At 44.9% G+C, this 13,934-nt stretch overlaps 1 protein-coding gene and 1 long non-coding RNA gene across 8 annotated transcripts in view; one reads left to right on the top strand and one right to left on the bottom strand.

The window, feature by feature from the left end:
* SGK1 (serum/glucocorticoid regulated kinase 1) overlaps positions 1-13,723 on the top strand; it is a 106,781-nt gene extending 93,058 nt beyond the window's left edge. For 3 of the 6 annotated variants that reach the window (XM_017655290.3, XM_017655291.3, XM_073219633.1), the window contains 11 exons: positions 8,353-8,428; positions 8,858-8,933; positions 9,334-9,438; positions 9,544-9,627; positions 9,745-9,876; positions 10,145-10,257; positions 10,615-10,738; positions 11,191-11,286; positions 11,756-11,911; positions 12,020-12,109; positions 12,521-13,723. In XM_017655290.3, the coding sequence (XP_017510779.1) occupies positions 8,353-8,428; positions 8,858-8,933; positions 9,334-9,438; positions 9,544-9,627; positions 9,745-9,876; positions 10,145-10,257; positions 10,615-10,738; positions 11,191-11,286; positions 11,756-11,911; positions 12,020-12,109; positions 12,521-12,688 (1,220 nt within the window). In that variant the 3' untranslated portion in view covers positions 12,689-13,723. Of the gene's footprint in view, positions 1-5,346; positions 5,537-6,958; positions 7,319-8,066; positions 8,223-8,352; positions 8,429-8,857; positions 8,934-9,333; positions 9,439-9,543; positions 9,628-9,744; positions 9,877-10,144; positions 10,258-10,614; positions 10,739-11,190; positions 11,287-11,755; positions 11,912-12,019; positions 12,110-12,520 lie in introns of those variants that run through there. The other 3 variants (XM_017655294.3, XM_017655292.3, XM_017655293.3) reach the window with 3 other exon arrangements.
* LOC118967615 (uncharacterized) lies at positions 3,508-5,197 on the bottom strand. Of its 2 annotated transcripts, none has more exons than XR_005054812.2 (2): positions 4,798-5,197; positions 3,508-4,636 (listed from the first exon to the last, which is right to left on the bottom strand). It is a non-coding gene; the product is annotated as an uncharacterized lncRNA (long non-coding RNA). The 2 variants fall into 2 exon arrangements; XR_005054817.2 differs by having other exon boundaries at positions 4,811-5,197.
* Positions 13,724-13,934: the final 211 nt, after the last annotated feature.

Raw genomic sequence — 13,934 nt, 5'->3', positions numbered from 1 at the left:
TTGTTAGATCCAGGGGTTGGCACAGTGGCTGGTACAAAAGATGTGCTCCATAGAGGTCAATATGATGGAAAATAACCGATTGCAATCATTTGGAGACTGTTCCTCTGTCTGTAACTGGTGGATAAATTGAATGACCTAGAAAAAGCATCTTGTGGGTGAGGAAGCCTTCCCTGACCTGCTTTCAATGCCTCTAGTCTTGATAAGCTCCTATTTACATTCTGTTGTTTCCCATCCTCCATGAGAAATTAAAATCTCTTTGGGGTTGGCTTTTGGCTTACCCCCTGCCTTTTGACCCTAAACGTTAGCCTGCACTTCAAACCCTTGGTGTACAAGTATTTATTCTGTAATCATGACATTCAGTTCTTTGGTAGTGTGCATTCTGGATCACTATCTGTGAGGGAGACTCAGGGAGGAGGGGGAAGTTGGGAGAACAACATGGATCACCCATCAGGCCTTTAATGGAATTCCCATCTCACAGACCTGATCTTGACCCAGAAGATTAAGTGCCCCATACTGTCTGTGCAGTTTCAATATAGCACATAAGCATTATGATTTTAATTTGTGTTGTGTGAGGTGTTGTTTGTAGTTGTGGCATATGTACTGTGGGGGTAAGGACATAGACACATCATATTTCTATGTGAGCTTGAACAAGACACTTACTAAATTCTTTCTTTCAATTATTTGTCCCCATTGATATTAAGTATTAGTATCCCCATTATACAGATTAAGAGAATCAGGGTTAGAGAATACAATTGCAGCCAACTAAAGTGTACCACGAAGAGCCCTACCCTCAGCAAGTTACAGCCACTCCTGAGAGTGCTGTGGGAGGTGACATAAACATTTACATAGCTTACCTCCAGGGTTAGCAATCAAAAGGAAGCTCACTAAACTGCTTTATATTAAAATGACACCAGTCAACCCTCTGCCAGCCTTCCTGTCCCCCATTTTCCCACCGCTGGTTACTATAAGATTTATCTCACTTTGTTGCTGCGGTTTGTAGTCAGGGTTTACAGGAAACAGTCCTTAGGGGTGGCCTGAGCTTCTGTTGCTTCTTGCTCGATTGATTATGAGGTCAGCAATAGGAGAGACTGAAGGAGAGATTTGCACTGAGCAAATTAAAGCCTTCAGGTTTCACTTTGGTTTGGCAGATGTCTGCGAGAAAACCAAGCTCCTTATTTCCTGTGGGCACTTTATAAATAAAGTGGGGGTGAAGAGAACCCTTTACACTGCCTCTGTGTAGGTTGCAACTTCCATATGTGTGTCCCAAGAAGGATTCAGCCTGCAAAGAAAATTCCAAACCCTGTGCTTCCTGAACACCAAGGCTGGGCTGTGGGACTTCAGGGGAAGTAAGTGCATGCATGGCATCCCCCTGGACAGAGAGAAGGGAGACGCTTCTCAGCCAAAGCTCTGGCTTTCCGTACCTTAATGCCTGATCTTTTATCCTTACAAATTAATGTTTTTGAATTAACAGTTTTCTAAAAACAAATGCCTGACAATATATAAATGCCTAGTGATAAATGTCTAATAATAAAGCTATGTCAATAATATATAAGGCTTTCAGTAAAGCTGTAGTCCTTCTGTGGTCAGAAAGTCACAGATAGTATTGGATTTTGACTTAAAATATTTTTCTAACTTATTCTTGTACTGTTTTTTATAGTCATATAGAAAGTTTCCTGGATGTCATTTTCCAGGTCAATCCTGAGAGTCAAATATAAAGCTGCCAAATATGTGCTGTCCCTTGTCCTTTATATTGTATTCTGCTTGACAGTTATTTTTAATTTTTATTTATTGTTCATTGGATTATGATACATCAGACATGGACAACATTCCAAGATGGGGCTAAGATGAGTTTTCAGTCCATCATGGATTCATTGGTTTGTTGTTAACTAGATTCCCATTCCTCCCTCGTCAAGAACTCTCACTGGCCTCCCTTGCCCCCTGACTGAAATAAGAAATTTACTACAAAACTATGCCCCACCCTCCTGCCAAGTTTCCTGGGGCCTGACTTTGTGGAAGGGTTTAAAACATTGGTGCTATGGCCTCTGAAAAACGGTTAATCTCTGTACTAGACTATAACTATGCTTTTCTAAATGTTCATCCATCTTCTAACTACATTCATTTCCCATTACAACTTCCAACACTCTCTTATATGTTTGTGTACGTAAATTTCATCCTTTTTAATGAGATAGGGTAATAAAAATAAAGGCAAATATCCTTTGAAGGAATAATAGTTATCAATCACATTTTGGTTTGAATTAATGTTCCAAAACCATTGGAATGTGTCCATTTAAATGCCTTGATGCAGGGATTTTCCTTGGTGGCTTTTAGAGCTCCTCACAATAGGGCTCACTCTGCCTTTGTAGGTAATTCCCCACCTGTGCTTCACCGTATGCGCTCATTTTTACCTCTGTGTCTCCTACATCTAGCACAGCATCTGGTGCATAGTTCTAGAAGAAATTGTTGATGAATGAACGCCAACCATGCCTAGAGCTGTACCAGACACAGAGATGCCTACAGGGCGATAATTAGCTGTCTTTCAAATGGATATGTTTTAAAGACATTATTAATTCTATATTTATAGTGAGGAAGGCAGTGAGAGGGAGAAGCAGATTTGGGACGGCTGGGATCTTTTTCATGTCACTGGCAGGTGCTGTTTCCCATTTCAGTGATAGCAGTAAAAGGGCCATATACATTTAATTTGTGTGTAAGGCCTGAGTAAGGGCCATATTTCCAAATTATTCCAGAGGTGCTCCACAGCACCTTGGAGTTTGGTACTCATGCTATTTCTTCTGCCTGGAATGACTTTCCTCTTTTGTACCTGGCTAGTCTTTCCAGGACCAGCCCAAATATCATTTCTTTGTGGAGACTTCCCTCAACAATTCTAAGCCTGTTGCTTCTCCCCAGAAAATTTCTCCCTCTGTTCTTCTATGACAGATGGCTCAGACCTCTGTTTTAACATGCATTATATTGTGTCAAAATGTACATGTATGTCTCCTCACTTAGAATGGTAGGTTCTGTGAGTCAGATAACTGGATGACTCATAAATGTGTCCCTTTGTCTTAGTATTTGTACTTTTAAAAAGCTTGTTAAACGCTGTGTAAGTGAATGGATAGGAGGCATGGAGAAAGGAAGGGAAGGAAGAAAGGAAAGAGAAAGATCAGGTTAACATCTCCTGTGATTAGCTGAGAGCTGGGTTTGGAGGCGGTTGTCATTGGTGAGAACACGGTGGCAGGCAGTATTTCAGTTTGCAGGACCACATAGCATGTCAGGGGAATGGGTGGGAAGTAGGCGAGGCATAGGAGTCAACTTCAGTGACAAAGAAGGGTAACAAGAAGGAGAAAAGTCTGATTCTAAAGCAAGTTTTGCTACTTCCCAATTTTGTCTATCATCTGCTCAACTCAGAAGAAAAGTAACAATAAGTGCTTAATTCTTAGAGTTTAAAAAATGCCATTAGAGAAAACATAAGGCCTCCATACTAAAAAAAAACAAGTTTCTCATAATAAAACATGTAGTTTTAAGGGTTTTAATAATTCTTCACACTATTATTCTAGGTTCTGTGTTCTCTTAGTTCTCCACTGTATCACAATCTCTGTGCTTTATGCACATCACTTTTGACAAGTACAAATGCAGGTGATAATACAGGATGTGTGTTCTATAGACATTTATTTAACTACCATTAGCTGTTACTTATCTATAATAGTGATCCTGAATAAACTCACTTGTTGCCATCATTTTCTGTTTGACGAATGCTGTAAAACAGACATGCACTTGGTAACAACTTCTAACAAAAACCGATCCAACAAAAACTCTCTAGAGTAATAATTATGTTTCTGGCATTTGTATATACTTTCTTCAGTGATGTTGCAGGAAATGGATGCTATCAGCATCAACCAACGAATCACTAAGTATGGGAGCCTAAACTGTACACAGGGTTGTTCCAGAATTTATGGTACTTTCATCAATAGAAAGCAATTATATTGCCCTGTTACCAATGGAAGATACTATATCTAGGGAATGAAGATAAACACAGTTGACATCATTAAGAAGTAGTCCAAGAGGGAATATACTGAGTCCTTAAAAAAGCATTTTTCAAAATATTTCCTCTAATGTGTGCAGAAACATTAGGAATTTGTTTTCTGAGCCTTTGAAAGGAAAAGGTCACATCTTAGTAAACCTTTCAGGTTTTAGTATTTATAGGCCATCATTAAGGAAAAATATAGTAGATGAGCTAAAACGATTTTTTGAAGTATTAAAATACACATTCACTGGAAAATGTTGTTTCAGTGCAAACTTTACATCTTGTTGAATCATTTCCATTGGTGAGTTTTGATTGTAGTTTTCCCAGGATGAGGGATGAATGAGATGATGATTTGGAGAATGAGAAGGTTATTCGAGTATCTCCTATCAAGCGGTGTGTATTTTCTCTAGCTGCACAAGGTGCTGTAGAGGAATTATCTGGAACTGATTAATCCTCTGGAGGCAAGTCGGGGGAAATCAAGCATTCCGGACTGGTTCTCCCGGAGAACGCGATCGCCCTCTAGGTTGCATTTACAAGCAGAATCTGGTGACGCAACTCTGGCCACTTCGCCACCAGGGAGTTAAGAGGGAAGGGGCCGGATTCCTCCCGGTAGGAAAACTGTTTGGACCAAAGAAAAAGGCTGGTGACGGGAAGGAAGAACAGATCAAACCTTTGAATAGCGGCTCCAGGGCATCCTAAAGCTTGTACAGAGCTAACAGCGCGCGACCCACACAGTACCCCCCCACCCCAGCCTACCTCCCCCGGCCCCATACACCCACCGCCGTGTGTCACCTTCCGGTTCGGAAGTCTTAGTAGGTTGCTGAGACAGAACAGGGGGCGCCTGCTCCACCCATCAGGTATCCGGTTGGAGGAAAAGCCAGTCTCAACAACTTGATTCTCCACGTGAAATGACAAGTTTAGCAGACGGTCCGACTCCAACTGCTGAACATTGGGGTAGGGGGAGGAAGGAGAGCATCAGACGTTCCTTGTCTCTTCCGCCCACAAATCATACGGTTGTGCCTCTTCAGTCTTCCACTTCGAGCCCTCTAACTTAAATTCCACGTTCCTCCTGGAATGCAAAAGGCAGAGCTTTGAGAAAATGAACCCTTTGCATGTGTTTTGAATTTTTTCTGGACCGATTTGTGATGATAATCAGTCAAGTTACATTTCTTGTATGTCTTGCTAGGGGTGGTAATAAACCCAGGACGCTGATGACTGTAATTTTCTGGGTGATGTTGCAACGGAGGGAATAAATGGACCAGTGTTGAACTTTGCAGCTTGCTCCCTTCCTGTATGTAAATTGCCTTTATAAAAAGTTGGGTTCCTAACAGAGCAGGGACAGCAGCCTCTGACTTGAGCTCCCTTGTCATCTCAGCTCTCAGCCTTATCAGGCACATAACAGGGAGCTACTCCAGCCCTAACTGAGCTCCACCTCCAGTCTTCAGAAAGTAAGCCCCAACCTCATATCCTAGGCAACCTGAAGAATGAAAGAGGAGGCTATAAAATCCCCTTTGAAAGGTTCGTCTGCTTTTATTACTCTAATTTGGATGGAATGAGTAAAATAAAGACGATTTGGAGGATTTGGGGTTGCTTGGTATGGCAAGGGCACAGGAGATGGGGCAGAGTGGAGGGTCTCTAATGGAAGATTTCTTAATTAAGGTTTTAAAAACAAACAAGAAGAAATCTTGGTGCAGATTGGTGTTTCTGGGTAGTCTTTGCAGAATTTTCTGTCTTAAAAGGGGATGGAACAGTGTGGGAGCAGGGCTGGGCTGGGCTAAGCTGGTTGATGGAGTATGGCATTGGCAATAATGAAGTTATGTTATATGAAGAATCCATGCAAGACAAAGCGTAAGTGGGCCAGTTACTATGATTTGCAATTTCCTAAACCTTGTTTTAGGTTGGAAGGTCAACCGGGGGCACTAATAAGTGCTTTTTAAAATACTGGGTGCTGAGCAAAATTTCCCAGTCTCCAGTAGAGAGCTTATAAATTCCCTCATCCCAGTGTGGAGCTGTTGCAATTGAGCAAATCAAAAAGCAGTTGAGGCTACAGATCATATTAGGGCAAATGAGGTGGTTGTGTCCGCAAACCCTTGATCAGGACCAAAAAAGCCGCCTTACATGCTATTCTTGGTTTGACAGCTGGTATTTCAGAGTGTGTCGGACACAGTAGGCAACTCTAAAATGGCAGGGCTTTTGGCACTAAGGGGTCATGGCAGGGCAGCCACCTCAGGCAGCACCAGCAAGCGCCAGGTACCCGGCTCTGCAAATCTCAGTAACTTGCAGCCGTCTCCAGGCTCCTGGCCCGGTCGCTGCTCAATGTGGCTTCCCTGCTAGCGCTGGCGCGAGTCTTCGCGCCGGCGGTCAGATTGCAGTTCCCAGACCTCTCCCCGCGGTGGGGTTACTGGAAGGCACCACACCGCTGCTCTACAGAGCTTCCCTCCATCCTCTGCTTTCTGGAGCAAAGGGGCCCGCGGCTAATCTTTCAGGAGTTAAAAAGAGTCCGAGTTTCTCTGGGACTTGAGAGAAAGACTCCAGGGTCAGTCCTGAAATACGCCGGAGGGTGGGGGGAGACAGGACAAACTAAAGGATCTAAGACAATGCAATGCGACCTTGCAGACTTTTCAGTTGGGAAAGCAGGATAAGGAACCAGGGGAATCGATGAGGCCTGGGGGGGACCCCGCACTACCCCTGGGTCGCGCTAGGTCGGCCCTCTGCATCGAGCCACCGCTCCTCTAACTTGCCACTAACTCACGTGTTCTCGGCGTGGCGGGGATTAAAAATGTAAGGGAAAAAAAATTGCTTGCGGAACGGGACAGAATGTTCTCAAAGCTTACTTTAGGGGGAAAAAAGAAGTGAAATGCAGATTGTACTTTTTTTTCCTTAGTGCAGAGACGAATTTTATTTCCGCCCCCTCCCCTGCACATTCCTGACCTCTCCCTCCCCCTTCCCTCTTTCTTCCTTCCTCCTCTTCCAAGTTCTGGGATTTTTCAGCCTTGCTTGGCTTTGGCCAAAAGCACAAAAAAGGCGTTTTCGGAAGCGGCTCGGCCGTGCACAAGGGCCATTTGTTTGTTTTGGGACTCGGGGCAGGAAATCTTGCCCGGCCTGAGTCACGGCGGCTCCTTCAAGGAAACGTCAGTGTTCTCCGGTCCCTCTCGCCGCCGCGCGCCCGGCCGCCGCGGCCCATGGGGGAGATGCAAGGCGCGCTGGCCAGGGCCCGGCTCGAGTCCCTGCTCCGGCCCCGCCACAAAAAGAGGGCCGAGGCGCAGAAAAGGAGCGAGTCCTTCCTGCTGACGGGCCTGGGTAAGCGCCGCGGCCGGCACGCGCGGCTGGTCTCACGCCCCACCAGCGGCTCGGCTCCGGCGAGCGGGGCTGGGTGTGTGCAGTCGCTCTGCGGGTGGAGGGACCGAGGCCGGGGTGAGAGGGCGGTGGGAGCGGGGGACCGGCCGGCTGCCCCGGCCCCACGGTGACCCGAAGATAAGGGCGCGCGGGGACGCCCTGCCCGGGCGCCGCCGCCCTGCGCCCGAGCGATAACCCGGCGGGCCGCGTGCGGTCGCCCCGCAGGGGCCTTGGAGGCTGCGCAGCGGAGTAGGCGGGAGGGTCGGCGCCCGGGTCGGGAGTGAACTTAAAGGGAGAGTTTGAGAAAGTGGAGCGGGCACAAAGCCACCCGGTCGCTGCGCACACTGCGGAAAGCGCCCAGCGTCCAGCGCCGCGCCTGATTTCCTCGCCGGGCGGAATAAATGAGAAAGGTGGAAAATTACCCCGGCCTCGCCCTCCCTCCCCACCCCCTCCGCCTGCGGCTTCCCTCTCTCCGGTCCGGGAGCCGAGGCAGGCTGATAACAGCCCCGCGCCGGGCCCTTCGCGGGCAGTCCCCACGCCCCCACCCGCGCCCGGGAGCTCCTTCCCGCCGGGGTCGCGCCGCCCGCCGGCCGCCGCGGAGCCGCCAGCCCAGCCGCGCGGCCGCCGGGCCGGGGGCGGGGCCAGGCAGCACCGCCTCCCCCCAGTCCCGCGGGCCCCGCCCCCGAGGAGGCGCTGCGCTTATAAGGCGGGAGGCGCGGCGTGAGCCCAGTGTTGGCAGTTGGTAGAGCCGGTCTCGCATAACCTCTGTCCCCTGGGATCCTCACGGTGGTGATGACGGTGAAGACCGAGGCTGCCAAGGGCACCCTCACCTACTCCAAAATGAGGGGAATGGTAGCAATTCTCATCGGTGAGTGTAGGAGTAGACTGGACATTTAGGAGATTGGAAGTGGAAAAATTTGTAAGGCCCTGATCGGATTAGCGTGTGTGGCGTCAGATGTAACGAAGCCGTCTAAACGTTTATTTCTCCTAATTCACAGCTTTTATGAAGCAGAGGAGGATGGGCCTGAACGACTTTATTCAGAAGATTGCCAATAACTCCTATGCGTGCAAACAGTAAGTTTGTGGGGATGGGGGAAAATAAAAACAGTGTATGTTCAGTTTACCAGCACTAAAGACACATTCCATTCTCCTCAGTAGGTTATCAAGAAGCCGAAGGCTTCTCCGGGATTGGGGAATCCTTTTTCTCTTTAAGTTCCAATTTAGTTTAAACATTTTAAACGTTAAAATTAATGTGCTGGTTTAACTTGCTCTAGAGCTATAAAATAAAATTTAAATGTTTGCCTCATTGACCCCCTCTCCATGAAGAACAACCTGCATGGCTGTGTTTAACTGGGTTTATTATTTTCTTTAACTGAGTGAATTATTTGTGTGTGTAAGTATAGAATTCTCCCGGAAAAGTTGAGGCCAAACCTCACTCTTGGTGTCGGAGTGCCCCCTTGTGGTGAGATAGGGGGTTCTAAATGATGCCTTTCTCCTCTGCAGCCCTGAAGTTCAGTCCATTTTGAAAATCTCCCAACCTCAGGAGCCTGAGCTTATGAATGCCAACCCTTCTCCTCCAGTAAGTAGTCTCTTTTTGTGATGCCTCTGTGGAGGAATCTTGTAAATGAGTCAGCTAGTTTTCCTACTTTGATGAATTAAATGAGCATCGTTTCTAGAAAATTAGTATCAAGTCAGGAATGCCTTGTTCATTCATGGCATAACAAGTGTCATAAGTACTTAAGTATTGAGTCAGTGAAGTATTTTAAAAGGCATATTGCATAAAGTTTTATCTGCTTACAATAATGTGATTGTGAGTTATTTCCATACTCATTTGAAATACATGTATGGATGAAAAGTAGTTTTGAATGTATTTATAGATGTATGGTTAGTTGCCTCAGTCTTCTGCTGATGTGACATTTTTGACATTGCTGATGTCTTCCTGTGAAGCAAGGATATTAAAAGAAAACTCTGTTTTCCAGCCAAGTCCTTCTCAGCAAATCAACCTTGGTCCATCATCCAATCCTCACGCTAAACCATCTGACTTTCACTTCTTGAAAGTGATTGGGAAGGGCAGTTTTGGAAAGGTAATTTCAGATCTGAAGGCCTCAGAACTTATAGTCTTGCATGACTCATCTTACATTCACCCTGGATGTGGACAACAAAATGATTTTTTCTAATTGAAATTTCAGGTTCTTCTAGCAAGACACAAAGCAGAAGAAGCATTCTATGCAGTCAAAGTTTTACAGAAGAAGGCGATCCTGAAAAAGAAAGAGGTAAGGGATTTGCTTGATGGGCTGAGGTTGGAACTAGACATTTATTGGGTGGTTTCACCTTGGCATTGTGGTACCAGGTTGAAATTTGCCACTAAATCTTAATTGTCCTTTTTCTAGGAAAAGCATATTATGTCGGAGCGGAATGTTCTACTGAAGAATGTGAAACACCCTTTCCTGGTGGGCCTTCACTTCTCTTTCCAGACTGCTGACAAGTTGTACTTTGTCCTAGACTACATAAACGGTGGAGAGGTGAGCAGAGGGAATAAGAGCTAACCCCGGAGGGTCTGGGCAGAGCCTACTTACTTAGTTTTAGTTTGAAAAGAAAGTTTTTAAGAGATATTTTAAGGAAAGTCACCAGAATTAGCACTTCCTTTAATTTACCAGGTCTCAAATAGTTAATAGACTATTTAGGGCCACTTCCTGCAATTGTTCTCTTTAGCAGTATATGTCAAGACTAATTCAGTGCATTGTTATGAGGCTTCAGCAAACCAGACTGACTTTGTTCTGCCTCTTGCAGCTGTTCTACCATCTCCAGAGGGAGCGTTGCTTCCTGGAACCACGGGCTCGTTTCTATGCTGCCGAAATAGCCAGTGCCTTGGGTTACCTGCACTCTTTGAACATCGTTTATAGGTGAGCTGAAGAGCTCCGTAGGCTGCTCTCCTGGGTACAGAGGAGACATAGTCCTTGCCTTTGACGGAGCCTGAAAATAATCGGTGTTTAGGTACAGCTTGGTTACCTAATACCAAATCCCCAGCATGTGAGCCGCCTTGACTCCACGCCACAAGGGAACTAGCCAGCTAAGATTGTGCCTAATCCAGAACAGATTAGCAGAACAAGGACTCCCTTTTTTATTCACAGACAACTACAGTACAGTGAATTTAAAATGCTTCTGATAGCCTTAGCAATTACGTTTACAGAGGATTTCTTAATGAAGTGAAATTCACTTACGCAACTACTTTACTATTCCTGTTGTTTTTTTTTTTACAGAGACTTAAAACCAGAGAATATTTTGCTAGATTCACAGGGACACATTGTCCTTACTGACTTTGGACTCTGCAAGGAGAACATTGAGCACAATGGCACGACATCTACCTTCTGTGGCACACCTGAGGTAGGAGCACGAATGGTTTGGGGCCTGGTCCACCTATGCCTTCCATGGAGACAGGTGCAAGAGTGCTTTCAAGTACCAAAAGAGTAAGCTCGTTGCAGAGATTTTCTAGTCTAGTCCAGTGCAAGTAAAGTATATGTGCTGTTTAAGCATGAGAAATTCCAAGGCCTAGTGCTGCTTTAATTAAAACTAGTTGTTTGTAAGATCCATGTCTTAAAAGGTTTCTAAATCCCCAAGTGAGATATCTGTTGAATGCCCAAAAGCTTCCTATAAATATCAGTACATGTAAGTGGCTAGTCAGCCTCAAAGTCCAGCAGTCTTATCAAAGAGTAATTTAAAGAAATATATCCTCCAAGTGGACCCAGGATCTTTCAGACCTTTCAAAGTGCATGCCTGGTCTTATGAGTGCCTGGCTTCACAGGCTCTAAACTCTCTTTTCCTGGCTTGTCTTTCAGTATCTTGCACCTGAGGTGCTTCATAAGCAGCCTTATGACAGGACCGTGGACTGGTGGTGCCTGGGAGCCGTCTTATATGAGATGCTGTATGGCCTGGTAAGCAGAACACTGAAAATCGTGGAGTACTGCCCCGGTTTGAGGATGCTCTCTAGAACCTAGTCTTAAATCCAGACTTAATCTGGATGCACAGGCCCCATTCACACACGTGGTCATTGTGTGTTGCCCTTTATCAGTAAACTTACCAATAAGAGAGGCACATTGATTCTTTTGTAAGTGTTTTAGGGTAAACCCTCACCTAGTAGATCTTTCTTTTGTTAATTCACATGTTATTAAATAGGACCACACTTAACCTACATGAGTGTGGTAAAGGTGACTCAGGAGTATATACCCCCGATAAGGGTTGCAGAATACACATTTCAAAATCTGGGGCAAAGAAAACCTATGAAGGGATAGACTTTGTCAAACCCAGTGTAATATAATGCAGCTTAAGTCTTTTTCTGTATGGGTTATGTATACTATACAAAACTGCCAATTAAGTACTCAGTAACATTCCCCCTTCTTTCAGCCTCCTTTTTATAGCCGAAACACAGCTGAAATGTATGACAACATTCTGAACAAGCCCCTCCAGTTGAAGCCAAATATTACAAATTCTGCAAGACACCTCCTGGAGTGCCTCCTGCAGAAGGACAGGACAAAGCGGCTGGGTGCCAAGGACGACTTTGTGAGTAACGTATTTCCTGTTGTCCTGGGCTGTCTGCGAAGTGCACGAGACCTCCCTGCTCTCCTTGAATTCTCCTGTCTAAATCCATCTCATGTTTCTTCTCAACAGATGGAGATTAAGAATCATGTCTTCTTCTCCCTAATTAACTGGGATGATCTCATTAATAAGAAGATTACCCCCCCTTTTAACCCAAATGTGGTGAGTACCTGTCTCTCCCCTAAGTATAAGGAGGCCCAGAGTGTATTCCTCTAAGTCTGCGGTGGTGGTGGTGGAGCGGGGAGGGCCCTCAGGGAATAAATTGGCATATATCCTCTTCATAGGCCACTATTGTACCTCAAGAAAAAGTAGCATTTTTGTCCCAGCCAAGGAGACATAACTTTTCAACATGTTTATCAACCAAAGACAAACAGTGAACATTAATCTCACCATTTAAACTTGGTATGGCCTGTGAGTTTTGTGCTAGAAATGGATAGTTACTATGGGAGTTTCCATACAGTGCCCTCAACCTTGAGCTCCAGTATTTAAGGCCTGAGTGAAGATTTCCCTGCCCTGCCTCCACTGTGAATTCTTGACACTGGCACTGAGTGCATCTTGTCCTTCCTTCCACAGAGTGGGCCCAACGACCTGCGGCACTTTGACCCTGAGTTCACCGAAGAGCCGGTCCCCAACTCCATCGGCAGGTCTCCCGACAGCATCCTCCTCACAGCCAGTGTCAAGGAAGCCGCCGAGGCCTTCCTAGGCTTTTCCTATGCACCTCCCATGGACTCTTTCCTCTGAACAGTCTTAGGGGTGGTTGTGAAGGATGTTATGTGTGTTCCTAAACGTTTTAGTTAGTATTTTGGCGGAGCTGCCAGCTGATAGGACATTTTAAGAGAGAATTTGCACATCTCTGGAAGCTTGCACATCTTGGCAGTCTTACTGCACACTGGTTGCTGGAAGCTTTTCAAAGAGCACATCCTCCTCTCAGTGAGCTCATGAGGTTTTCACTTTTATTCTTCCTTCCAACGTGGTGCTATCTCTGAAATGGGCGTTAGAGCGCCGCCTTAGATGCTATAGCCTGTTAGAGGGATGATGCTGTCCTCAGAAGGATCTGCTGAAGGTCTGTCTGTCCAGGCCGTGATAACGAATTTTATGAAATGTGCCTTTTCTAACGAGATTGTGTTAGCTCCAAAGCTTTTCCTATTGCAAATTGTTCCAGTTCTTGATTTCTCCTTATGGGTTTTCTGTATGAACAGTGGTATGAGTGCGGTATGCTTGATCACAGGTAGATTTAGTTATAAGCATCAATGTGACACTTGCAGGACACTACAATGTGGGACATTGTTTGTTTCTTCCATATTTGGAAGATAAATTTATGTGTAGACTGGGTTTTTTTTGTAAGATATAGTTAATAACTAAAATTTATTGAAAATGGTCTTGCAATGACTTGTATTCAGATGCTTAACGAAAGCATTGCTGCTACAAATATTTCTATTTTTAGAAAGGGTTTTTATGGACCAATGCCCCAGTTGTCGGTCAAAGCCTGTTGTTTTCATTGTTTAAAATGTCACCTGTAAAATGGGCATTATTTATGGGTTTTATTTTGCATTCCTGATAATTGTATGTATTGTATAAAGAAAGTCTGTACATTGGGTTATAACACTAGTATATTTAAACTTAGAGGCGTATTTGTAATGTAAACCACCATTTTAGTACTGTAATTAACATGGTTATAATATGTACAATTCTCCCCCTTCCCCACCACACAATTTTTTGTGTGTATGTAATAAACCAACTTTGGTTTGCAATAAAACCTTGAAAAATATTTACAAATTTGTCATGTGTGTTATTTTGTATATTTCAGTTAAAGAGGCAGTAATGGGTCTGTTTAAAATTTAAAATCAGCAAAATGCTATTGGAATTTCCATCTCAGTGGTTTGTCTCCAATATTGCTGTAGCTTCAGACTCCAAGAGAGTGTAGGATAGTCTTAAAGCCAATTTATATTCCAGGTGCTCTTGGCAGCATTTTATGATGTCAGTCATT

This window comes from Manis javanica, chromosome 13 (assembly GCF_040802235.1).
Source record: "Manis javanica isolate MJ-LG chromosome 13, MJ_LKY, whole genome shotgun sequence".
NCBI classification, from domain to species: domain Eukaryota; kingdom Metazoa; phylum Chordata; class Mammalia; order Pholidota; family Manidae; genus Manis; species Manis javanica.
Note: the sequence above shows the minus strand (reverse complement) of the source record. Positions and strands in the feature narration are given on the sequence as shown.